Source organism: Canis lupus, chromosome 2, assembly GCF_048164855.1.
Source record: "Canis lupus baileyi chromosome 2, mCanLup2.hap1, whole genome shotgun sequence".
NCBI lineage: Eukaryota > Metazoa > Chordata > Mammalia > Carnivora > Canidae > Canis > Canis lupus.
The window spans coordinates 57,116,856-57,144,734 of NC_132839.1; the positions used below are offsets into that span (position 1 = coordinate 57,116,856).

The following is a 27,879-nucleotide window of genomic DNA, read 5'->3' on the forward strand; positions in this document are numbered from 1 at the left end:
AACACCATAGGACCTGAATAGATTTCAGCATCTCTACTAACATCCAGCTTAGGTGCCCCTCTGTTTTTCCTTATCTTTTCTTTTATTTAATTTATCTTTAAATTATCCACCCACCCTACCCCAGAGAGTCTGATTTAATTTATCTGTAGTATGGCCTGAGAATGTGTTTTTTAAATTCCCAAGGCAATTCTAATGTGTATCCAAGGTTAAGAACCAATGCATTAGTCAGTAAACAGGGCCAGAGAGTCTCCTGGGACTTATCTCAAATGTTATCTCAAAATGAGAGACATCCTCAGGAAACAGTGGGTAACAAGGAGTGATGGGCAAGGGTCTGCATCCATGCTCTGGGCTCATTCTGAAGGTGGGATCAGGCCCGTTAACAGCTGAGACCTCAGTGTGCTAAGGTCCACAGAAGAGGAATCAGCCACAGAATCAAAGAGGGTCAGGGACAAGAGGGCCTGTGATGGATCTTCAAGAATGAACAGAAATTTTCCAAGTGATGGGCGCCTAAGTGGCTCAGTGGTTGAGCATCTGCCTCTGGCTCAGATTGTGATCTCAGGATTCTGGGATCCAGTTCCCATATCAGGCTCCCCAAAGGGAGTCTGCTTCTCACTCTGCCTATGTCTCTGCCTCTCCCTCTCTATGTCTTTCATGAAAAAATAAAATCTTAGAAAAAGAGGAAATTTTCCACGTGATAAAGGAGAATAGCAAATACTCCACTGTGGAGAGAAGAGCACATAGAAAATCTTAGCAATACACAGAGTGAGGCATGTTTGGTGAACAGTGAGGGCTGGATGGCTGGGGCCAGAGGATGAGCTCTCATTAACACTCAGTACCCGTACACTGAAAGGGCTTTTGCGTCTGTATCCTCTGGAAAGAGTGCAAGCTATGGAGCTGGGAAAACTGAATCTTTTTCCCCCTCAATCCTAGGGAGAAAGGACCCACTTTAAAAAGTAAGTGAGGGCAGCTTGGAAAAACGAGAGATGAGCTGGAGCCTTGAGGGAGGTGGAAGGAGAGCCCTGGGATATCAGCCCGGCCTTGGCTTTGGGTTTGCCAATGATAGCAGCAATGACAGTGCCAACTTCAAGGTCATGGCACATGATTTCCAAATAGGCAATACTTTTCATGTAGCCTTTGAGGACCATATCTTAGCTCTTTGTTCATCAGCATTCTGGTGTTACATTGGTCAATTATCAAACTTGCTGTTGATCAGGAAAGGCCTCCAGAATGTCTAAGGTTATCTTCATTTTAGCTGTTGTTGCAGAAGTCTCTGACCCAGTGTGAGTGGTTTATACCACTTGGATAACTTCGGCATGCATCACTGTGCTTGATTTGTACCAGCTTTGACTTTTAATCATACTCTTCAAGGAACCACTGGAGGGTTTTGTTTTCAAGATAATATGTGGAATAACCCCCATGGGCCTTTTCTAGCCTATGAACAAGCCCCTGGGGGCCAATATCCAGCAATGGATTGTGTAGCACTCATGAGATATGACTGGTGGACTTCAAGAGAACTGTCCAGTCCCAAGCAAAGCAGGAGTCAAGGATGGCCACACTAGGAAGAGGCTTGTTGACACCTTTCCTCCATGGCAGAAGAAACATATTTTAAAAGTCTCTGGGGAAAGATTCTTGGGGTTAGATGGTACAACCCAGATTATTTCTAATTCCTCAAATCAAATTGCTTGGGGACCTGATTATGTCAATCCATTAACATCATTTTGCTAAAGAAGAGAAAGTACTTCAGCTATTCAAGAGAGTTCTGTGGTTGGTAAAAACCATAGCCTTTCGCATATTTGGAGGAAGTTCTGGATATGGCATCACTGATAAATAGTCCTTTATATCCAAAAAGCGTAGATTACATATTGGCAAAAAGAACGGAAGGGTATGCGATTAACTCAAAATGGGAATATTTTTACAAAATTTATGATATTGTGAAGATTGACTCCACTGTCAAGAAGAGTATATTCTCTGTGCTGGAAGTGTTGAGGTTTTTTTCTCTGACACTGGAACTGTGAGCTCTTGTTTGTTTCATTTATTAGTAATGACTCTCTGTGTGGTTTGTCTACAATGTGTTCAATCTGCCTCTTATCCTATGAATTGACAACACCATTTCTTCATAGGCCCTGGAAGTAACTAATGGTAGCTCAAACTCAATTGTTATGTGGGAAAAAAATACAGAATATTGTATGAGTGTTGAGTAGCTAGAAGAAACAAAGAAATGAACGAAAACATCAGGTATAGTATATGTGACATGTTGATATAAAAACCCAGCATTTTAGAGCAGTCTAATATAGGCCAAGGATTTTGTAGTGTGGAATTTTTCATGAACCTTTCAAGGATGAAGGATATTTGTTTTTAAACAGTGACTATTTTAAAGACACCCAGAGGTGCAGGCTTTCTGCAACACATGTTTTACAGCCCCTCCAGATCTGAACTTTTTTCCACAACATTTGCCTTCCAAAAACTACTTCAGCATTGTGGAAACAGAACGTTGAGTATTTCAGAGCTGCGCGTCTTAGGGGAAATAGCCTGTCTTTGAGGTTAGATAAATAAGTTTAAACTATTTCTGACATATTGTAGCTGTTTCAACAGAGAAAACATTTGTTATTTTGAAAGACCGTAAAGAACAGCAGTATGAAGAATCCCATCTGAATTTCCTCTGGCTTCTTCCATTCTTTGAAAATGCTCACATGTGTAACGATGCTTGTAGGTGCCGAGTTGTGGTGGAGACCTTCCTTCCTCTTCCCTCCATGCTGGAGATCTTCGTGTCTCCTTTCGCATCTTCAAACTTGCCAAGTTCTGTTTTGTTCTCTGAACTTCCTGGTATATGTAGAATATCACTATGTGTATAAACTCACTATCATACCCTTGCCACTCTGAGGTTGAGATTTAAGTGGAATTGTCTCTGACCTCTGTCAGTTCCAGAGATTGGAAATCCGGAAGACTTCTGGAACTGACTTCTGACAGTTTTGGGGGGCTTACCCTGGCCTGGGTGCTCTGCCTCTTGCACTGACCTGATAGGTTCTCTCTCTTGCCCTCTATCGACTGGGATACGAAATTCAGTTCCTTGACAGGTTTCTACTCATAGCAAGACATTCATTAATACCAGGCATTTGGTGACTTGTCAAAGCAAAGCTGAAAATTGAGGGCTTGTGGCAGAGGCACAAGGTGGCTCCTCTGCTCCCTCTTCTTTCTCAATCCCATCCTCCTTCTGGTTTCTCCAACCCCTGGGATTGCCATAGAAACTCCAAATTCTTCTCTCACTGTTATGTGGCTCTTGCCTACAAATGCATGCATTGAAATCTTGAAAAATGTCCTGAAGGAAAAGCATCCAGCCTCTTCCAAAGACAGCTGGAGTTGTAGAGAACAAAACTATTTCTCCAGCCTGTAGTTGGTTCTGTTGAATTTAATCAACAAGCCTGCTGCGTGTAAGGCACTGATTGGGGGCTTCTGAGGTGTAGTGGCGTGGCACGTCTCAGCCTAGAGGAAGCTCATGGCTGATTGTTTGCCTGAGGCGTCTTTGCTGGAGAAAGAGACAGCCTCCTGAGGGGAGTCTTACCCCTTCCTTCCCTCCTGAAAGCTTAAAGGCAGAAGAAGCTGATGCTCAGCTTTCAGCAAGGCTAAGACCCTAGTACCTGGCAGAGTGGGGGCACACAGGAGGCACCTAAAGAGTACTCACTGGATGAATAAATTCATGACTAATAAAAGGTGTAGGGGATTTTTCAGGGGGAGGAGGATAGTCTGAGCGGCATTTATGTTGTCCCCTACACCAAGTGATGTAAGCAAAGGCACGAGGGACTTAAAGCATCTAGGACGTAACTGTGCTTCAGAATAACTAGTGACCAAAATGGACTAAAAAAAAATGTTGGAGAGCTTTTCTTTTCTTTCTTTTTTTAACAAAATGTGTACCATGAGGTCCTGAGGACAGGTGAATCCCATAATAGGCAACTCACCCAAAGCCAAATCCTCCTCTGATAAATCCTCCTCTGATTTTATCAGCTTGGGCTGATAAAATACTATAGATTGGGGGGGTGGGGGTGGGGAGAGGGAATCACAACAGACATCTGTTTCAGTGTCCGTGGCTCAGGAGCCCAAGATCAAAGTGCCAGCAGCCTTGGTGTCTGGTGAAGTCCCCTCCCTGACTCACAAAGAGCACCTTCTCACTGCTTTTGCACATGATGGAAAAATGGAGAGTGGGCAAGCTCTCGTTTCTTCCTCTTCCTAGAAGGGCACTCATCCCATCACAAGGGCCACGCCTTCATGACCTCATCTGAACCTCATTACCTCCCAAAAGCCCCATCTCCAAATACCATCACACTGGGGGTTAGGACTTCCACATATGGATTTGTTAGTGGGGAGCAGGGGAGGGACCCACACATCCATGCAAGGGCCCTGCACACTTTGGATTCAACAGGCTTCCTGAGCACCTGCTGCATGCCCAGCTGAAACAAGGAACTCCCAGAAAGCTGCAGTCTTAACTGTGATACAATGTCGCAAACACAATAGTGTCTGTATGAACAGGACTCTATAGGAACTGGGAGGGGAATACAAGCAACTCCAGGGCTGTTGTGAGAGGAGTAGACCAAGATGAGAAAGTGGGAACACTGTGGATGAGTGACAGGCACGAGTAAGGATAGCTGGCAGGCCTGGCAGTCTCACTGACAGGACACTGAGCAGACTACAGCAGAGGGTCTGCGGCCACAGGGTTAGGAGGCAGCCAGAGGTGTGGTCAGAGCTGCGTGGCACAGGCTGGCACTGCCAGGACTATGTGCCTCCGTAGATAGGCAGGGACCAGCACTTTGCTCCCTCTGACTTCACATGGAAAGATGGTTTGGAAGTAGGGAAGCCAGCTGGGAAGTTGTTTCAGTAATTTAGAGAAGAATTATGGTGCTAAGCTATAGCAGTGGCCATGGCAATGGGGAAGAGGAGACTGGATCCAAGGGAGTTCTAAATTAGAAGTGATTTTTACAAACTTGGGGGCAAATTACCCATGGAGGATAAGAAGGTGGGAGCCAGGAGTGGCTCTGAGGCTCCAGGGTGAGTGGCCCGGTAGCTGGGTCATTGTAATGATGATGAGGAGCAGAGGAGGAGGGAGATACCATTGCCATGGGGCATGTAGAGTTTGAGGCATGTGGGGGCTTGCTGATGGCACTGGTCTGGGAGGATCATCAGTCTTTTTTTAATAGTGTTGTATTAGTTTCAGGTGTACAATATAGTGACTCAGCCACTCTATACATTACTCAGTGCTGTGACAAGTGTAACCCTCATCCCCTTCACCTGTTTCCCCCCAGCCCCCCATCCGCCTCCCCTCTCTGGTGACCACCAGCTTGTTCTCTAGTTAAGAGTCTGTGTTTAGGCTTATCTCTCTTTTTTCCCTTTGTTCATTTGTTTCTTAAACTCCACATATGAGTGAAATCATGTGATAATTGTCTTTCTCTGACTTATTTCATTCAGTATAATACCGTCTAGCTCTATCCACATCGTTGCAAATGGCAAGATGTCGTTCTTTGTATGGCTGAGTAATAATCATATATCTATACCACGTCTTCTTTATCCATTCATCTATTGATGGACACTTGGGCCGTTTCAGTAATTTGGCTGCTGTAGATAATGCTGCTATTAACATAGGAGTGCATGTATCCCTTTGAATTAGTGTTTTCGTCTTCTTTGGGTAAATTCTCAGGAGTGGAATTGCTGGATCCTATGGTGGTTCTATTTTTACGTTTTTGAGGGACCTCCACACAATGTTTTCCACAGTGGCTGCACCACTTTGCATTCCCACCAACAGGCACGAGGATTCCTTTTTCTCTGTATCCTCACCAACACCTGCTATTGCTTGTCTTTGTGATCTTAGCCATTCTGGTTGTGATTGCATTTTGACAATTGCTTATTCCTTCCTTCTGGAAATACTTTCTTCTCAGCTTCTGGGAAACCACTCTCTCCATTCTACTCCCGCTCTGTCACATATTCATTTTCAGCCTTCCTATGTTGCTTTCACTTCATCTCTCTAGTCTACTGGGGGAAGTGCCTCAGGGCCAGCCTCAGACATTTTCCATTCTCTGGCTGTCCTCACTCCTTTCTCAACCTCATACATGCTCAAGGATTCAATGTCATCTATATGCCGACAACTCCCAAATTGTATTTCCAGCCCAGACCTCTCCTCTAAGTGCTAGGTAAACAGATCCAAGTACCTGCTCAGCATCTCCCCATGACTATCAGATGTGTCAAACCTAACAAATTTCAACTGAACTCCTGAGTTTTGCTCCCAAGTGGTCTGCTCTCATAACTTTCTTATCTTAGAGAGTGGCAATGCCATTATTTCAGGTGCTTGGGCCAGGAATCTTGGTATCATTTTTGATCTGTGTTTCTCTCACACCTCTCTGGAGCACCCCCCCACCCCCCGCCATTCCTTTGATGGATTCTTCAAAACATATCCACCTTCAGCCTGACCACTTCTCACCACTTTCATTGTTACCACACTGGTTCACCCCACCATCATCTCTCAGCTGGATTGTTATAACTGCCTGCCTCTCTGGTCCCCCCACCTCTGCCCTTGCACCCTGAGATCTGTTCAGGCAGTCAAAACAATTCTTCAAAAGATCTCATGCCATTCCTTAAATCCTTTAGAATAAAAGCCAAATCTTCACAGTGACTGGTGAGGCCATGATCAGAGCACCCCCCCCACACACACACACACAGCAACCTGCCACTTCTCTGACCTTGTTTCCTACCTCACCTCCCTTGCTCACACCTCTGCAACCCCACTGTTCTTTCATGATCCTCCAAAGTAGGAGTGTGCTGAAGAAGTCTATGGAGTTGCTTCTCAGAATAGTATTTTCAAATGCAGAAAATAAAACACATCATATTATAAAGAAAACTAATTCTCAAAATCCAGATATGAAAATGTTAATAAATCAAAAGTATGATCTAATAATATAAGTGCTTCTTTCCTAATGCGATCACTTCAAAATCTACAATCAGGTCCAATAACTACCATAATTTTGAAGTTGTGGTGGCGTAGAAGATATGTTGAGATATCTGCAACGATTGTAATGTGAAATGAAAATATTTCTCTGTGGTTTCCATGAGCAGCAGAGTCAAAAATACTGCTACCTTGGTTGTTGCTTGTGTTCATAGTTGATGGAAATGCTGAATGTCAGCTAACGTTACTGAAAAGGTCATGGAACCCTGACTTCCACCTAGAGACCCTGAGGTTAATAGACTCCATGTGAGGAATCTGCTTCCGAGCCAAAGCACCTGCTGTCCCTTCTGCCTGAATGAAACCCCCACATGTACAGTCTGGCTAAAGGCCTTGAATAAACCTCCTTTCAAGTTAGAATTTACAGCACTATTGCTTACATGCTTCCTACCATGGAGGCATAATGATGAAGCCAATGCATCTGAAATGCTTCAGGGTCTCCTCCTGGAAGAGGTTTTATAACTTGAGAAAACCCCATTTATTTAGACTAATTATAGAAGATAAGTCTGAATTCACTAAGATCCTTGAATTATAATGTTTTTTCAAACTTATGTATTGCTTTCAAAAATATTTAGCCACTGGAGGATTACTCCATGGGAGCTCTTAAAGGAATCTCCTCCAATTAGTGAATAATTTAAATTCACATATATGGAGACTGGAGAAGTGTTTGAAGAGATTTTTGAAATGCTTTACACTTTTTTAATCAAAATATTTAAGGAGATTATTTTCTTCCTAGCTAATACAGCCCTTCTCCAAGCTACCATGGATTCCAAAATAAATGTGCATGAACGTATGAAGATTTCACCACAGAGTCCGTATTTTATTACCTTGGAAAAGAACATTGCCATGAGTAACCAAAAAGTCACACTGATGTATCCTCGAGATAAAATGATTTTCTTCTAGGAGATCCATCCCTTTGTTCACTCCTTTATGCATTCAGCAGATATGCATATGTCTACTCTTTGCCAGACACTGTCGTCACAGCCTACTGGGGAGGCCTGAGATTAATGCAGTAAAGATGCTCTGAAGGAGTGCTGGTCATAGAAAGCACATAAAAAAACATGAGTTGAATAAATATATAAAAGGAAGGGTGAGCGGATGAATGAACGAATTGATCTCACACATATCTTAAAGTGGAGGGGGATCCCAGGAGATAGTTTAACACAGTCTCTTGCCCTTACTCTTGTCAGTTTTGAGCAATATGATCTAAGATATTCAGGAAACCACAAATTCACTACTGTGGTCTTTCAGCAGAGTTTGCTCTTCCTAATGTTACCATTTGAAATAATAATAAAATGTGCAAAAGACACCAAGCATCTGTAGCACTGGGAGCCAAAGTGTCTGTTTGGACCCGGGTGAGGCCACAAGGGATTTCTGCTCATCAGAGTTCTGAGTCAGAACACCGAGGTTATGCAGCAAAAATGATGTAGAATAAGCACTCAAGAGGCCCATGAAGAGTATCCACTGTATCAGAAAAGTGAATGTGAGGTAGTGTATGTATTGTGTCTCCCCAAAACTCTAGAAAAGCAAGATGAAAACAAAGAGAAATTTTAAAACGCTAAACTTTAATTTGTTAGTTTATTTAACTTAAAGTTGTTAAGAGAGTAAATCTTAAATGTGCTTACCTCAAAAAAAGCAATGGTAACTATATGACACCATGCAGGTGTTAGCTAATGAAGGGGATGCTGGCAGTCATTTTGCAATATACAAACGCATCAAACCAACATGTTGCACATGTTTAAAATGCATGATGTTTTATGTCCATCATATTTCAATAAAGCTGGGGGGAAAACCAGCTAGAAGAGAGGCAGAAATTAAAATAGTGGCTGGAAAGACTTTTAAAAATCAATCAAAAATAAAGCCAAATTAGAAGCAGAAAAATAAAACACTCTAAATGAAATGAGCAAAGTAGGAGCAAGTTTCAGAATTGCTTGCAGAATGCCAAGGAAAAGAGCAGAGAGCTAAAAACAATGATACCTGGGTGATGGACATGGAGGAAAGACGTTAATCAACTATTGGTGTTCCTGAGCGAGAGAATGGAGCAAAAGGAACAGACACAGAACTTAGAGACATATAACGGAGAGAGAGAGAGAGAGAGAGAGAGAAGGTAAGTTTTACTGAATGGAAGGAATCAATGACTCGTTTACAGATCCAAAGCCCCAGAGTGTTCCAGGCAAAATGGATGAGCAAGTAATACTATCTCATGATCATACCCTAGCAAACGTTTTGAAAATTTTGATCATAGAAAGAATCCTGCAGGAATCCAAAAAGAAAAAAGGAGATGATAACAGATTACTTAAAGGATAATAAAAAATAGGCTTGCCTCAGACTCCTTCATAGTGTGAAGGCCCAGATGACAATGGGCAGCATGAGCCGTTTGGGGGAAGGTGCATCGCAACACTCCAATTCTGTGACCAGCTAAGCTGTTTCTTAGTGATAAGAGAAAATGTTCTCACCCACTCAAGGATTCATAATCAATCCTACTCACTGACCTACATTTGTGGGAAAAATACTACCAAGATGCTGCCCTTGCCCTGTCAAGCAAGAAATGCATCTTAATTATGATCACAGAGATATTGCAGCATAAGAGCAATCACACTGAAATATTGGAACAATTTAAATACAGAATTTAAGAGTTTACTTTAGTGACTGAAAAAATAGATTGAAAATCTCAAAAAAATGTTTAAAAGGAAATATATAATGAGAAGTAACAATGTAAAATGACCTGAATTTCAAATCCCAGTTTATGTCAGAAGAAAAAAAAAAAGGATAGGGGAAAGATGTAGGAAGGAAAACCTCACCTTTCTTTATCCTAGGAGAATTGGTGATCTAGGAGATGTCATTTGAGTTTTTTAACTAACTTTTTAAAATTTAGAGATAGGTAAGGTGCCTCATTGACTCAGTGGTTGAGCCTCTGCCTTTGGCTCAGGTCGTGATCTGGGGGTTCTGGGATGCAGTTCCTCATGAGGCTTTCTGTGGGGGGCCTGCTTCTCCGTCTGCCTATGTCTCTGCTTCTCTCTCGATCTCTCGTGAATAAATAAAATCTTTCCAAAAAATAAAATTTAGAGATAGGTAAGGCATTCCAAGGACATCATAGAATGAAAAGTCTTTCTTCATCCCCTATTTCCACTCCCTTGCACCTGCGCCCCACACACCCAGGTAAGCGCCTTCATTAGATTCTTAATGAATCCTTGTAGAGATTCTCTATGCAAGCATGAATTCTTAGGTTTTTCTTTCTTATATAAAGGTTAGTATATTCAACACACCATTCTATACCTTGTATTTTTCAGCTGAAAATGTTTCTTTTTTTTTAAACAGTATTTTTGAAATATGATTGAGATACAAAAGATCACATGCACTTAATATTTACAGTTTGATGAGGATGGATATATGCATACTCATTAACCATTATCACAATGAAGGTGATACACATATCCATCACTTCCAACACTTGTGCACCCTTTTTTGTGGTAAGAGCACTTAATACGAGATTCTCAACACATTTTAAGTGCATAATTCAGTACTGTTGACAATAGGCACTCTGCTGTACAGCAAATCTCTAGAACTAATTCATCCTGCATTAATGAAAACTTAATACCAGTTGAACCATGGTTCTCCATTTCTCCTTCCCTCTGATCCCATTCAGAATGGTGATCACCATTCTATTCTCTGCTTCTGTGAACATATTTTAGTCATATTTATATCTGACTTTATATATATATATATAATATACATGTGTATATATATATGTATTTAGTTATGTATATGTGTATGTATATGTATTTAGTTCGTTTTTGTGTATGGTGTAAAATACACATATTTTACAATTTCATTCTTGGGGGTGCAATTTCATTCTTTTATATGTGAGGTATCTGATTGTTTTCAACGCCATTTGTTGAGGAGACTGTCCTTTCCCCATTGTGTGTTCTTGGTACCCTTGTCAAAGATTAGTTGGCCGTATTTATGTGGGTTTAATTCTGGGCTCTCTATTGTGTTCCATTAGTTTGTGTGCCTGTTTTTAATGCTAGTACCATTCTCTTTCAATTACTATAGCTTTGTAATATATTTTGAAATCAGGAAGTGTGATGCCTCTAGCTTTGTTCTTTTTTCTTGATATTGCTTTGCCTATTTGGTGTCTTCAGTGATTCCATATGAAGTTTAGGATTGTTTTCTCTATTTTTAAAAATACCATTGGGATTTTGATGAGGATAGCATTGAATCTGTAGATTGCTTTGGGTAGTATGAATATTTTAACAATATTAAGTCTTCCTGTCCTGGAAAATGGGATGCCTTTCCATTTATTTGTGTCTTTAATTTTTTTCATGGATGCTTTGTACTTTTCTGTGTGTAAACCTTTCACCTCCTTGGTTAAATTTATTTCTAAGTATTTATTCTTTCTGATGCTATTGTAAATGTGATTATTTTCTTAATTTCCTTTTTATTTATTTTATTTTATTTTATTTATGAGAGACAGAGAGAGAGAGAGAGAGAGAGAGAGGCAGAGACACAGGCAGAGTGAGAAGCAGGCTCCATGCAGCGAGCCTGATGCGGTACTTGATCCCAGGTCTCCAGGACCATACCCTGGGCTGAAGGCGGTGCTAAACTGCTGAGCCACCCGGGCTGCCCCTAATTTCCTTTTTAGATATTTCGTTGTTAGTGTATAGAAATGCAACTGATTTTTGTATGTTGATTTTGTATCCTTCAACTTTATTCATTCTGGTTCTTTGTGTGTGTGTGTGTGTGTGTGTGTAATCTTTAGGATTTTTTCATAAAAGATCATGTCATCTAAAGCAGAGATAATTTTACTTTCTTCATTTCCAGTGGCTTTTTTTTTTCTTGCCTAAATACTCTTTGACTTCCAGTACTATGTTGAATACAAGTGTCAAGAGTGGCTTGTTCCTGGTCTTAGAGGAAAAGCTTTCAGTTTCATCATTGCATATGACATTAGCTGTGGGTTTGTCATATAGGGACTTTGTTATGTTGAGGTAAATTCCTTTTATATCTAGTTTGTTTAGAGTTTTTATCATGAAAGAGTGTTGGATTTTGTTGAATCCTTTTTCTCCATCTTTTGAGATGGTCATGTGGTTTTTATGCTTCATTCTGTTAATATAGTCTGTCACATTAATTAATTTACTGTGTCCCAGGAATAAATCCCACTTGGTGATGTTAGATGATCCTTTTCATGTGTTATTGAATTCAGTTTGCTAATTTTTTTGAGTATTTTTGCATCTGCATTCATCAGAGATGTTGACCTATAGTTCTCTTTTCTTGCAGTGTTTTGTCTGGCTTTGGTGTCAGGACAATGCTGGCCTCACAAAATGAGGTTAGAAGTATTTCTTCCTCTTAAATGTTTTGGAAGAATTTAGGAAGGATTGTATTCTTTAAAAGTTTAGTATAATTCACCAGTGAAGTCTTCTGTTTCTGGACTTTGGTTTGTTGGAAAGTTTTGGATTACTGATTCAATTTTCTTGTACATTATTCATGTCCGTTTAATTTTGTAGTTTCTTCATTATTCAGTCTTGGTAGTTTGTATGTTTCTGTGAACATATACATTTCTTCTAGGTTTGGTGTATAATTACCCATAATAGTCTCTTGTGATCCTTTTGGTTTCTGTATCATCAGTCTTAATGTCTCCTTTTTCATTTATTTTATTTATTTGAATCCTCTTAAGATTTTTAGTAAGTTTAGATAAAGGTTTGTCAGTTTAGTTTATATTTTTATTTTATTTTATTATTTTTTTAAAAAAAGCATCTGGGCAGCCTGGGTGGCTCAACGGCTTAGTGCCGCCTTCAGCTCAGGGTGTGATCTTGGAAACCTGGGATCGAGTCCCATGTCAGGCTCCCTGCATGGGGCCTGCTTCTCCCTCTGCCTGTGTCTCTCTCTCTCTCTCTCTCACTCTCTCTCTCTGTGTCTCTCATGAATAAATAAATAAAATCTTTTTAAAAAGCATCTTATTTTTGTTAATATTTTCTATTGGCTTTTATTCCTTATCTTCCTTATTTGTACCTAATTTATTTTTTGTTTTTTGGTTTTGGTTTTTGCATATCTACTATAGGTTTTTTTGTGTGTGGTTATTGGGGGGTTATATAAATCATAAAATAGTTATAATTGATTATTTTAAGGTGATTACAACATAACTTCAATCTAATACAAAAACTACACATTTTTTACCTCTCTGTTATCCTACTTGTATTACTGATGTCACACTTTACATGTTTTTAAATTGAGTATCCATTAACAGCTTTTCACATTTATAGTCTCACTGCTTTTGTCTTTTAACTTTTATACTAGAGTTAAAAGTGACTTATACAGCTCCATTACAGTATAATAGTATTCTGTATTTGTGTATATATTTAGCATCTTCAGTAAGTTTTATACTTTCACATGCTTTTGTGTTGTTTTGTGTCCTTTCATTTTAACTTGCAGAACTCTACCATTTCTTATGAGGCAGGTCTAGTGATGAAGAACTCACTCAGCTTTTGTTTGTCTGGGAAAGTCTTTATTCCTCTTTCATTTCTGAAGGACAGTTTTGCTAGGTGTATTCTTGGTTGGCTACTTTTTTCTTTCAGTAATTTGAGTATATCATCAATATTTTATTACATTGATATACTAGAAGTTAATGGGTCCCTATTGTTAGATATGTGACTTGTTTTCAATATTTTGCTTTTATATAACTGTGTAAATGGAGCATTTTGTACGCAGGTATATTGATAGCATTAATTCCTAGAAAAAAATAAATGTAACTGTAATTTTGGAAGATTATGCTAAATTGCTGTCAACACACTTACAATAATTTCTCATGTACTCCTGGCAGGTCTACTCCTTCTCTGGTTTCCCCTGCTTCAGCTAATGGCACCACCATCTATCTGCATGTCATCCTTAAATCCTCTCTCCTTTACTTCCTTATGTAAAGTCAATCACCAAGTCCTATTGTTTTTTTTCCTCCTTGATATGTGCTAGGTTAACCTGTATCTCTCTAAACCCACTGCTCCTGCCTTCATTGTCCTACCTTTGTCTCTCATCTCTCACTTATAACTTCCCTACTGGTCCTCCTGACCCTGGTCGCCCATCTTCCTTGTTTTACAACACATCCAGGCTGATATTTCTTTCTTTCTTTCTTTCTTTTTTTCTTTCTTTCTTTCTTTCTTTCTTTCTTTCTTTCTTTCTTTCTTTCTTTCTTTTTTATCTTTCTTGAGCAGGAGTACAAGCGGTGGGAGAGGGGCAGAGGGAGAGGGGAAGGGAGGCTCCACTGTGGAGCCTGATGTGGGGTTCAGTCTCATGACCCTGAGATCATGACCTGAGCCAAAATCAAGAGTCAGATGCTTGATTGACTAAGCCACCCAGGATGATATTTCCAAAGCACCAATCTGATATTTTCAGAGTGTTTAAAATAATTATTGCTTAAAATAATTAAATGTTTCCTATTTCCCTTAAAATAAATTCAACTGCATTCTTTACTGTGGATAATAAATTTGCATTTGACTGACACCTGCTCACTTCTCACCTCCTCTTTCCTCACTCCTCTTCCATGCATTTTAAGCTCCAGTCATAGTAAACTTCCATGATCCCCCAAGTGCACTGTGTTTTACTTTGTGTCTAGGACTTTATGCCTACTGTTCCCTGTGCCTAAAACAGTCTCCTCACCACTGCTATCCCCTTTGCTTGACATGTTCCTACTTGTCCTAAGGTATTAGCCTAGGTGATCCTTCATGTGGGGATCTTCCCACCTCTTCAGTCTGCATTAAGTGCAGCTTCCATGTGATGACATCCAGTGTTTGCCTTTACCAGAAACTTTTATCTCCTTTTATTGCAATTGCCTGTTTCTCTCCAAAGCCCTCTCTGAAAATTAAGTTTCTTTTTCTTAAATTAAGTTTCTTGAGGAACTTAGTTCATCCTTATATCCTTAGCCCCGGGATTGAGCCTCACATAGAGTAGGCACTTCAGAAACATTTTTTTGAATGAATGAATGGCTATAGTTGTATTGCATTTCAGAATATAAGATATATTGTCAAAGTTGTACTCAAAAGAAAATTAATAGCTCTAAATATTTTAATTTTAGAATAAGAAAATTAAACTCAGTATCAACTCAGAGACTTAGAAATTTCCATGTCAGCTAGAAATAAAAAGAAATTTCTTTGATTTGACAACTATCAGAAACCAAAAGGAAACATCATGCATCAGGAGGAAGCTTTAGTAATATTTCCTTTAAAGTTGGAAATAAGACAAATATGCCTATTGTAACTATTCTTATTCAGTATTGTTTTATAGACATTAATCAATGCAATGCAATAGTTAGAAATAATAGATATAAATATTGGAAAAAGATACAATTGTCACTATGTATAGATATGATTGTATGCCTTTTATTCTTTTAAATTTTATTAGTTTATTAATTAATTTATTTTTTAGAGAGAGTGTAAATGACAGGGGTAATACAAAGGGAGATTGATAGAGAGAGAATCTTAAGCAGGCTGTATGCCCAGCACACAACCCAATGCAGGGCTCGATCTCGACCCTGAGATCATGACCTGAGCCAAAATGTAGAGTTAAATGTTTAACTGACTGAGCCACCCAGACATCCCTGGTTGTTTACCTTAAAAAAAAGTCAATTGAAAACTATTCCAAATACAGTTGACCCTTGAACAAAACAAATTTGAACTGCATAGGCCTACCTTTAAATGGATTTTTTAAAAATAAATACAGTACAGTCCTTTAAATGCATTTTCTCTTCCTTATGGTTTTCTTAATAACATTTTTTCTAGCTGCAAAAATACAGAATGTAATACATCTAACACACAAAATATATGTAGTTGGCTGTTTAGGTTATTGGTAAGGCTTCTGTTCAACAGCAGGCTGTTAGTAGTTAAGTTTTGGAGGAGTCAAAAGTTACTTATGGAATTCTGACTGTGCCGGGGAGAGGAGTCAGCATCCCTAGCCCCCATATTGTTTAGGGATCCACTGTAACCTGACAATATAAGAGAAATATACAAGTGTTCATAATTTCCCGTAGCTTTATTATTGTCAGCAATAAACGACCATAAGCTATATTTTTTAAAAGTCTGCTTACAAAAAAAAAAAAAGAAAGTCTGCTTACTTTGGCAATGAACACTATAAGGTGCTTCAGAATAAATTGATCAAGGAGTGTGCAAGACCTACCTACATTGTGGTTAAAAGATCAGTTCTGGAATAAACCACATGGGTGTGAATCTTGACTCCAGTGTTTACTAACTGGAGACCTTGGGAGATTTCAACTCCTCTATATATATGTGTGTGTTTGTAGAAGAAATAACTGAAAAGACACATGTATGTGTGATTAGCACTTTTCTGGGAATTCGGGTTCCAGCCTAGTATTGCCTTGACCAGCTTTCTCAGCTGTAAGGTGGAGCTAACAAGACCCACTTCCCAGGTCAGGAAACAACTGTGGGAATCAGTGTCACAGCATTCATGGTGCATGCATTTTGCCCACAGTAGGGAGCATTGCAAATGTGATGATAGTGGTGACACCTCTCTTTTGTCAGGAAGCCTCACCAGGCCTGCACCTTCCCTCTAAGCAGAGCACTGCAGGAGGAGAGCACCTCATCAAAACCACTTACCTTACCTAGCTGGATCTCAGGATTTTCTGAGGCTGCTCTCGCTCTTAAGAACCAAGGGAGGTTCCCCTGAGCTTTGCATCTCATATCCCAGCAAAATTCTAAGACTTCTCTAGATTTAGAGGAAGAAATTCTTTTGATTTCTCATGCTCCACTCTGTGTCCAGGGATGTCGCTTATAGTCTCTGCACCTTGCTATGTCAATCCAGACTTGAAACTCAACATGTTGTGTTCCCTGAAAGTATCCTCTTTTACAGCAGTATTAATGAACAAGTTTTTTTCCCTAAAGATTTTATATTTTTTCTGAAGGATGAATGTTTTGTTGCTCCTGCACAGCAAATAAAGATATGCAGTAGATATGTTTGCTTTCCAGAGATTTTTTTTGCAATAACTCAGCACTGAGAACTTCTCTCTGTCTCTGCCTTCATCTCCACCAGCTCTTTTCCAGCCACTCTCCTACTACCCCCACTGAACTTTGTACTTTTTTTCTGCTATAGAGCAAATCCCACCCTCTTTGGCTCCTATTGACTTACTTGCATAAACTAGTCAGATATATAGTAGACCAAAGCCCTTTGCTTTAATGGAGTGCCCTACCTGCTATAGAGGAGCTATACGTATAGAAATAGCCACTTGTCCTATTACATGTAATTAAATCCATTCATTAACTTGTGGTCGAAATGCTAACTGGTATTTGTCATATGGCTCTGTGGCCCTATTCTTAAAGGAATTTGCCTTTGTCATATTTGTTTTTATTCCAAAGGTGTCCCTCAACCTAATATAACTTGGTTGAAGAGAGGAGGATCTCTGAGTGACAATATTTCCTTGCTTTTCAATGGATCCCTGTTGTTGCAGAATGTTTCCCTTGAAAATGAAGGAACCTATGTCTGCACAGCCACCAATGTTCTTGGAAAGGCAGTGGCAGCATCTGTACTCCACGTGCTGGGTAAGTGTCAAATTCTTCTGGCTGAAGTGCTTCCTGTAATATATACAAAGCAGGACCCAGTTTTGTCATTCTGGAGTTGAGGAATAAACAAGATGGATCTTAAATGGTTTAACCATGGCTTCCCTCTCCCCACTTACAACAAGCACTAAGTCTGACATTTTGTCCTACCAGTTCTCCTCATAGAAGGCTGTGACTTTCTTGCTAATACTTCTCTGCCCAGAAAACTACACTGACTTATAAAGTTTTCTGCTCAGAATCAAGACCCTTCAGCTTCTGCCTCTTTATTTGCTTATCTGCTGACCCCAACCCCCATTCCAAGCTAGCAGCGAGCTCTGTTGTAGTCAACATGGGTTCCTGCCCTATAATCCAATAGACTCTGCCATGCACATGCTATTTCCATTGAAGTATGGCTTCTGGGCACACTGCTCTCCAAAGAAGATGTGTCCCTCACTGCCTTTCTCTTTGGAAAAATGGAGGGCCAACTTCTGCCTTTTACAGAAGAGTTCCTATCTGGATTTTGTTTGACCTCTTTTCTCTGGTCTTACCATTCAGTATCTGATTAAGTCCTAACACACATTTCTCTCCAGTTGTTTCCTCAGCTAAATTGTAGGTCCTTTAATTATAGACACCATGTGTGATTTGTTTTGCAACTCTGAGGATATAATATAGAATGAGATACATAGTACGTATTCATTAAATACTAATCAACTGAGTCTTAAGACATCGTACAGTTGGATCAGTAGTGTAATTTGGAGAAGCTCATTACCATGTGCCCCTTGGCACAGAGTGACAAGCTCAGTGCTGCTTCTACTATCTGTAGGATAATATGTGGAGTTCAACAGATTCTTGTCACCAAAATAGGTTTTAAATTGTTGAGGTTTTAGGACTCAGTAAGTAATACTCCTCTTTCCCATCAGGATTTGGAACCAATTGAGAATTGATCCCATAAGTCAGTCACATGGACATTAAGGATCATTTATTATTCCTCCTTATAGCTCTAGTACCTAACACAGGTGTATTTAAGTATTAAATCAGTGTTTCACAAATGAATGAAATTGAGTTGTTGGCAGACCTGGCATGACATTATTAGAGAATCCATTGCTGAACCAAGGGACTGATGGAAAAGAGCCTTCCCAATGGCTTTTCTTCCTGTCATTTAGAGGCACCCAGGGACATGAACAGATGGGAGATGCCAATGTGGGCAGTTAGAACAGTTATCATGCATAAAACACTTTGGTGTTCATTAACTCCTCTGATATTTACAATAGCACAGGGTTGGGGGGAAGTTTTAATCCCACTATACAAATAAGGAGACCCCCACAGAAATTTTTCCTAGAGTCTAAATATATAACCTTCTCTTGGAATGTTCTTCATACTACCCCTTGTGGACCATAAGTGCTGACCAGGAAGGCAGTGGTGTACCTCCATTTGACTCTTCCCAAAGATCCCTGTGGTCTTCTAGGATTATGGAATGGAAGATTTTCAACTGATTGAATTGGCCAAGCCTGTCTTATTCTTGAATGCCTCCCCGTGCTCTGAGAAGTGCCAGCCTTATTCCTTGCTTCTGATCTTCTCCACTTATGAAGCTGCGTGGTCATCTCAGCTCTGCCCTGCACACCTCTTCCCTCAGAAGTCCCTTCCACTAAGCAGCTCATCATTTTGCTTAACTTGACTGAGGAATCAAGAATGTTTTACATGGCACAGTACATGGCATTCCTCCACTGCCCTGCTCTTATGCTCAGGCTTCATGGCCTTTCTGAAAGCCCACATTCCCCACCACGTGAAGTCCCCTATGAGACATCATCCATTTTCCTGCTGCCAAGGCCCCTCTTGAGTGGAAGAACTCTGCTGTTCTCAGCTGCCTCATCCAGCCCTTTTAGAATTTTGGTGAATCTATTTTTTTTTTCATCTTATTAGGCTATAAACCATGAAAACATGCAGAAGTACCACATGTTAGCAAAATTGCTGTAACAGCCTCTGTAGCATGCACACACCCAAACCCACACATAACTCCCAGATCTGTGTGAGCCTGAGCATCCAAGACAGAGCATTTATTTGGAAAGAGCTGACTTCCTAGTAGTTGTCTTTTTTAAAAACACCCAAGTGGGGACAAGAATTGATACTGTTTAACTGGAAAAGAAAGGCTCCTTTCTTCTTTCTTTTTCTTCCTCAGAACAAAGACGTTTGGACAGTAAAAGTGTATTTCCCAAGGACCACAAAAAACATATGCTCCAGGCATCCAACACGGGAACCAACAGTAATGACCCAACAGGAGAACCCCTACCTCCAGGTCAGAGATTTTGACTTTTTAGGGATTTACCATTTGTGAGGCACATGCAGGGAAAAGGATTAAGCTGCAAGACTCCATGTTTTGCACTTCTCAATAAGTAAAACTTTTCCTAGGCATTTGGCCAGCTCTCCCCTTGCCCTCAGTCTTCTGTGGCTCAATTTGTTCCTTCCATATTGAAACATTTTCGAAAAAGAAATCACTCCCAAGGAAGCCTGCAGAGCTCATATCCCAAATGTGCATCATTATTTGTGATAAAATAGGGATTGGCTTTCCAGTTTTAAAACTATTGCCAACTTGGTAAATATTCACAGAGGGAAGATTTGCTAAGAATTCTGGAACCAATTCTTTCATTTTTCTCTTTTCATAAGTTTTTTCCCTATACTTACTAACTTTGTTATGCATCACTGTTTGGTCAGGAGAACATAATCTTAGTATTTCAAGGTTACAAAACTCTTTAGGAGGCCAAGGGAAAGAAGTAGAGTTAAGAAAATCAAAAATGCTGAAATTGCAGGAAACTAGTACTGATGATCTCAGATTCTTGTAGCTCAGAAGTGAGTAAATCACAGAAGGATACAGAGAAGCTACTATTGGACTTCATGCTTTATTATATGTCCTATACAGGAATAATACTGGCTACATCATTTTGATCTTTTAAATCTTGAACAAATGCCTCTCCTTTGTAGAACATATCCCAAAGGATAACTTTGTAGGTAGAGAGTCTAGAAATGTAGTTCCTAGGCCCCCACCTTCTCAGAAGCAGAGAGAGCATGAAGAGGAAAATAGTATTGGACCACCAATCAAACAGTCCAGCTTGTATTATTTATGACATTATTCCCCAGGAGTATTTATATATTTCTTCTCCTCTTTCAGATATAATACTACCATTATGAAATGCACTATAATCCATTCATCATTCAGCATTTGTCTTAGTCTATTTTGGCTGTTAAAACAAAAACCATAGACTGGGTAGCTTATAAACAGCAGACATTTATTGCTCCAAATTCTGGAGGCTGCAAAGCCGAAGATCAAGGCACAAGCAGATCAAGTGTCTGATGAGAGGCCACTTGCTCGTTCACAGATGGCCATCTTTTCACTGTTTCCTCACATGGCAGGAGTGAAGAAGATCCCTGGGTTCTCTCTTGTAAGGGCACTAATCCCATTCATGGGGGCTCCACCCTCATGACCTTATTACCTCCTGAAGGCCCCACGTCCTAGGACCATTTTGTTGGATGTTGGGATTTGACATCTGAATTTTGGATAGACACAAGTGTTTGCCTGGCACTTACTTTTGCCAGGCTGGGGTACAGAGATGACCTGGCCCTTGGAACACTCATAGTCTAGAGAGACAGGCAGGCATGTAAATAGGTATTTTGACAAGTGCTGTAATAGAAAGATGACCAACTACACTGGCAGCACTGAGAAAGGGGCCCTAACTCTGGAGAAGACAACCAAGTTTTTGCACAGGCCATGATGTTTGTTCTGGGATGAGGAAGAACAACATTCCAGGCAGAGACAGATGTGCAAAGGCAGATAGGAATTCCATGTGGAAGGGAACATGAGATCAAGGAACTCCTTCAAATCAATTAATTTAAAAATTAGGTATTTATGAGGCTGAAAGTGCTGGAAAGTTGAAATCTTTGGAATATTTAAACATTTGGTTTATTAATACTACCTACCTTGTTTGACCCCTCCTACACACATACATACACACACATACACATGTATACATTCTGGAATATGCCAGCCCTTCAATGGATCCTTACCTTAACATTTCAAAGAGACTCGTTTATTAATTTAACAAATACTGCTTGAGTACCTAATATATAACATGCACTGTCTGGCAGTGGACAGGACAGAAGAGCTCCCCACTGTCATGGACTTGGCATCCCAGTAGGAAAGATGGACAATAAACAAGGAAACATATATTTCCCTGTGGTAAGTGCTTTGAAGGAAACAAAATAGGGTGATAACACAGTGCTTGCCACCTTGGAGAAGAAAGTCAGGACCAGCCTTCCAAGGATGTGATACTTGAGCCCAGACTAAACAATAAAGATAGGACCCTCCATACACAAGAATGAGGAAGGAGCATTTCTGGCAGAGGGAATAGTGAGTGCAAGAACCATAAAGTGGCAACAAGCTTAATGTGGTCAAGAAACACAAAGAAAATTCATGTGATGGGGGCACAGTGGAGGAGAGGGAGGAGATATGAAATGAAGTTAGAAGGTTGCTGAGGACCTTTGAAGGTCAAGGTAAAGATTAGAGTTTATTCCTATTCTTCCAGCACCATTTGTTGAAGAGACTGTCTTTTCCCCATTGTATATTCTGACCTACTTTGTTATAGAATAATTGGCCGTATAAGCAAGGGTTTATTTCTGTGCTTTCTATTCTGTTCTATTGATCTAGGTGTCTGTTTTTATTCCAGTATCATACAATGCAAAGAATGAAACTGGACCACTTTCTTACACTATACATGAAAATAAACTCAAAATGTACTAAAGATCTAATTGTGAAACCTGAAACCATAAAAATCCTAGAAGAGAGCACAGGCAGTCATCTCTCTGACATTGTCTGTAGAGACATTTTTCTAGATATGTAACCTCGGGCAAGGGAAGCAAAAGCAAAAATAAACTATTAGGACTACATCAAAATAAAAAGCTTCTGCACAGTGAAGGAAACAATCAACAAAACAAAAAGACAACCTACTGAATGGAAGAAGATATTTGTGAATGATACATCTGGGGTTAATATGCAATATATATATAGAACTTATACAACTCTACAGCAAGATAACAAATAATCTGATTAAAAATGGGCAGAAGACCTAAACAGACATATTTCCAGAGAAGACATTCAGATGGCCAACAGACACATGAAAAGATGCTCAACATCACTCATAATTAGGAAAATGGAAATCAAAACTACAATGAGGTATCATCACACACCTATCAGAAAGACTAGAATCAAAAAGACAAGAAATGGCAAGTATGGGCGAGGATGTGGAGGAAAAGGAATTTTTGTGTACTATTGATACTAATATTAGTAAATTGGTACAGCCACTATGGAAAACACTATGCAGGTGCCTCAAACACTTAAAAATAGAACTGCCATATGGTCTAGTAATTCTACTCAGGTATCTATCCAAAGAAAATAAAAATACTAATTTGAAAAGTATATGCACCCGTATATTTTTAGCAGCATTATTTACAATAGCCAAGATATGGAAGCAGCCCAAATGCTCATCAATAGATGAATGGATAAAGAAGATGTGATATGTTTATATATACGATGGAATATTATTCAGCCATAAAAAGAATTAAATCTCTCCATTTGTAACAACATGGATAGACCTGGAGGGTATAAAGCTAAGTGAAATAAGTGAGATAGAGAAAGACAAATACCATATAATCTCACTCATGTATGGAATCTAATAAACAAATGAACAAGGAAACAAAAAGATATTAAAAAAAAAAAAACACAGGGATCCCTGGGTGGCGCAGCGGTTTAGCGCCTGCCTTTGGCCCAAGGCGCGACCCTGGAGACCCGGGATCGAATCCCACGTCGGGCTTCTGGTGCGTGGAGCCTGCTTCTCCCTCTGCCTGTGTCTCTGCCCCTCTGTCTCTCTCTCTCTGTGACTATCACAAATAAATAAAAATTAAAAAAAAAACACAGAGAGCAAATGGATTATTACCAGAGGGGAGGTGGATGGGGAATAGGTGAAATTGGTGAGGAGATAAGAGCACACTAATCACGATGAGCACTGAATAATGTATAGAATTATCGAATCACTGTATTATACACCTGAAATTAATACAACTCTATGTTAATTATACTTCAATTTAAAAAAAGACTAGAGTATAGTCCTAACACATATGAAGCAATGATAAGTCTTTTATGGGAGTAAATATGATCTACTTTTCAAATGCTCTTGTATCCAAAATCACTAACCATTAACAAAAAATTATCAAATTGAACCTCATCACAATTATTAAAATCTGTTCAAGCACACCATGAAGAATATAAGTAGATAAGCCATAGGCTAGGAGAAAGATTGGCCCAACATATGTCTGATGAGGAACTTATATCTAGAATATATAAAGAATTCCTACAAAACAGTGAACTCTCTCCTCCCCTCCAAAACAATGGGCAAAAACTTGTACAGATAGTTCACAAAAGATCTACAGATGGCATCAGGGAAATGACAGTTAAAACCACAAAGAGATACCATTTTACACTTACTAGAACAGTGAAAATGAAAAGACTGACAATGCCAGATTTCAGTAAGGATGTGAAACTACTGAAACTCTTTGTACGTATGGGTGGTAGGTGTGTAATCTAATACAACCACTCTGGAAAACTGTGTGTTAGTTTCTAACAAAGCTAAGCATACACTTACCTTTGACACAGCAATTCTGCTCACAGATATTTGCCCATATCTGGGTAAATGAAAAATGAAAACATGTTCACAAAAAAATGTGTACAAGAATGTATATAGCAGCCTTCACTTCATATTCTCCTTTTGGCCACCAAAAGGAGAATAGATAAACAAAGTATAGTATATTCATATGATGGAATATTATTCAGCAACAATAGAGAATGGGCTATGTACAACAATACAAGTTAATCTCAAAAATCTTATGTGAAGTAAAAGAAACCAAATGCAAAAGAGTACATGAATGAAGTCCAGGAGCAGATGACACTAATAACGAATACTTATGGAAATGAACAAGTAATTGCCTGGGAAGGAGGGTTAGGGGAATTGATTAAAATAATTTGGATTAAAATAATTGATTAAAATAATTCAATTAATGATTAAAATTGATCAAATTCAGAGGAAACTTTTTGGATGATGAAGTGTTTTATATCTTGCTTTGGATTATGGTTACAAGAACACATACAATTGTGAAAACTCATAAACCTGCACACCAGATTGCTGAGCATTTTATTGTGTGTGAATTACACCTCAATTAAAAAACAGAAACAAAAAAACCACATGTTTTTAAAGAAATGCATGTTTGTCCTGTCATGAAGTGTCAAGGTGTCTTTGTGAAATATGGCATAGTAAAGTTCAATGTAAAGTCAGACACACTTGGGTTCTGGGTGAAGGGACTTGAGCAAGTCACTTAGCTTTTTCACACTTCTGCAAATAAAATGGATCGAATTCACAAGATGGCCATAAGGATTAAGTGAAAAATTGATGACCAAGTGTCTAATTCAGTACACCTCACCTATGAGGTTCTCCATAAACCCAGCTATTTTTAAAAATTGTTTTAAATAAACTGTAATCCTGGGGGCCCAACTAAAAATATATACAGTTCTGCTTTGCAAATGATGCCATATGCAACTTAAGACAAAAATTCAAAAATCAGAAGGAAAATCTGGAAAACAACAAGTTAAAGAAATGGCTCTGCTCTGTGAGGGAGTCTGTGGACACAGCTGGTAGCCATCAATTACTTGTGATTGTGACAGGAAAATCTGGCACCTTCTGTGGTCACACACAAATCTGTCATCATCGTATTGTATCTCATCTTTTTTACCAAGTGTCAAAGAGGAAGGGAAAGGCTGTTTGGAATGAGGACTAAAATTAAAAAGCCATAATTATTGGAGGTGGTCAGCTTCAACTTCGCTAAAGGAAACTCCCATTCTTACCTTTCCAGATGTCTCCACGACAAATTATTTATGCAGTTTCAGCAGTAAGCTGAAGTTTAGATAAGAATTAATGGAAAAGTAAGAATGGAATGAAATGCATTTTTAACCTTAGTGCTTAATCCCCAGTCCCTGTTAAACAGTCTTTCATTTCTCCGCCTGGTCCACATTGGAGAACTAGAACCGGTCAGAGCATCCCCTGGAGATACCCTTCTCTCTCGTCCTCTTGGCTCTGCTCGGAGAATGCCGAGGAGCCAGCCCACTGCACAGAGCACCTCCTCCCTCTTTCTGGGATTTTTCTGGCAAGTCCAGCTGGCCTCCAATAGCGCCTCTCCAGGCTGTGGTCCAAGGGCCCCATGCTGGCCACCATTCCCCAGTTATTACAATAAGTCAGTGGAGGAAACATGAAATTTAAAGGAGCCCTTGCACTAGGGGATGGTTTGCTCTCTGTGCTCCTCGGCTAACCAAGACACAGCTCCTGATGGTCTTTAGCCATGTCCGCTCCAGGCCCATCATCATACCTCATTTAGGGCTGTCATGACATTTCATTTCCTTTCCACAGAGCCTTTTTGGGAGCTCGGTAACTGGACACATTGTTCTGCCACCTGTGGCCACTTGGGAACCCGAGTTCAGAGGCCCCGGTGTGTGCTGGCCACCGGGCAGGAAGTAAGTGAGGCCTTTTGCCAACACCTCCAGAAGCCGCTGGCCGGGTTTCAGCCCTGTAACATCCGGGACTGCCCCCCGAGGTATGTGTAGTCACTCTTCTCATCTGTACCAGGTATTTGCTTGTGTTAGAAGGCCTGGTAAGTTGTACTTGGCACCAGGCATTCTGCTAAGTGCTTCACAGGGACCACCGCACCATTACCTTGGAGGTAGATGTGGGTTTCTTATTTTACAAGGACCCCAAGGCCGCACTGTTATAAAGGCCAAATTCAAATCAAGATGATCTGCGCTCAGAGCCTCGGCTCCTGACCGCTCCCCAAATCTTCTTTCTGTGCTCGCAGTATTATCTGGTCTTTAGTGGTGCCGGGCCTGTGAGTTTGCCTCGGAGACAATGCAGCAGGCCAGAGTCATCAGAGGTCCTGTCCAAAGTGCCATTCCCTAGATTCCACCCTGGATAAAAACCCTTAATAACCTTTCTAATGTAAGAGATGATAGAAATCAAGAATTTAAAAATGTCCAGAATCAAATGCACGATCTCCACCAAACCTAATCTGCCCCCCGCCCCAGGCTTCCAGATCCAGTGACTGCATCCCAGACCTCCCTGCTTCTCTCACTTCCAACTGTTCTTGTCCAGTTCCACCATTCCTGCAGGAGCTTATGCCATCAGCGTCCCTCATGGGGACTGCTACAGAATCCTCCTGATTCTTGGCTCCCTCCCCAGAGTGCTTTTCCCCTACGTAAGCAGAATAGTCTTTAAAACATGAATTTGGGGGCACCTGGGTGGCTCAGGGGTTGAGCATCTGCCTTTGGCTCAGATCATGATTTGGGAGTCCCGAGATCAAGTGCCGCATCAGGCTCCCCGCAGGGAGCCTGCTTCTCTCTCTGCCTATGTCTCTGCCTCTCTCTCTGTGCCTCTCATGAATAAATAAATAAAACCTTTAAAAAATAAATTAAAAATAAAACATGAATTCTCCATGATGCCTCTTTGTTTAAAACACTTCAAAAACTTCTTGTGGTTCTTAGGACAATGGCCCTAATCCCTAGCATTGTGGGTATGTCTGTCTTGCTCAGTTTTTTCACCCTGGAGTCTACACCAGTGCCTCACACACACTAGTAAAATTTGCTGCCCGGCTGAATACAGGAGTGGAAGAACAAAAGTCCCTCTGTGCTTATACCTCGGGCTGCCATTATACTCTGTCATTGTCTGTCCCAGCCTGGTTATGTGATCACTCCATGCTGTCTTTTTGTCTCTTAGGCGTGCCTTCCTCCTAACTCAGGGCCTTTGCACATGCTGCTCCCTCTGCCTAGAACACTGTTTGCACTTAGTTCTTTCTGTTCATGTCTCTTAGGGAAACTGTCCCTGACCTTCCCCTCCAAGCTCAGCCAGGCCCCTGTACTATAGGAGTTTCTTTTTTTTTTTTTTATCATTCATCTTCATAGCCATTCATCTTCATCTTACCATGATCTATCTTGTTCTCCTGCTAGACAGTCCTGTCCCAGGAGGTAAATCCACAGCTGTTTGCAGAACATCTTATTCCCAGCACTTAGCACAATGTCTGACCCATTGTGCACCTTCCACAAATATGTATGGAGTGAATGAATGATTGATTGAATCACAGAGTACCTGGCAGGTAACTGACCAAATGGCACCAGCATCCCCAGTAAAATAAAATGAAATAAAATATTATAACAGTAGCATTTATGCAGCACAGCCATGAGACAGGTACTATGTTGGAGAGCTCACTGCCCTCATACAAAGGTCCACACTAGAT

General features: G+C 40.1%; 1 protein-coding gene and 1 long non-coding RNA gene across 4 annotated transcripts in view; one reads left to right on the forward strand and one right to left on the reverse strand.

Moving 5' to 3' along the window:
- The window catches only part of LOC140618752 (uncharacterized), a 29,039-nt gene extending 19,605 nt beyond the window's left edge, over positions 1-9,434 (reverse strand). Inside the window, exon 1 of the long non-coding RNA XR_012018829.1 lies at positions 9,303-9,434. This is a non-coding gene — a long non-coding RNA (uncharacterized lncRNA). The remainder of the gene's footprint in view (positions 1-9,302) is intronic.
- Positions 1-27,879, forward strand: part of ADAMTSL3 (ADAMTS like 3) — a 338,402-nt gene that overhangs the window by 295,531 nt on the left and 14,992 nt on the right. The window contains exons 24-26 of one of the 3 annotated variants that reach the window (XM_072801608.1): positions 17,329-17,511; positions 19,685-19,801; positions 22,224-24,095. In XM_072801608.1, the coding sequence (XP_072657709.1) occupies positions 17,329-17,511; positions 19,685-19,801; positions 22,224-22,297 (374 nt within the window). In that variant the 3' untranslated portion in view covers positions 22,298-24,095. Of the gene's footprint in view, positions 1-17,328; positions 17,512-19,684; positions 19,802-22,223; positions 24,096-26,006; positions 26,191-27,879 lie in introns of those variants that run through there. The other 2 variants (XM_072801605.1, XM_072801596.1) reach the window with 2 other exon arrangements.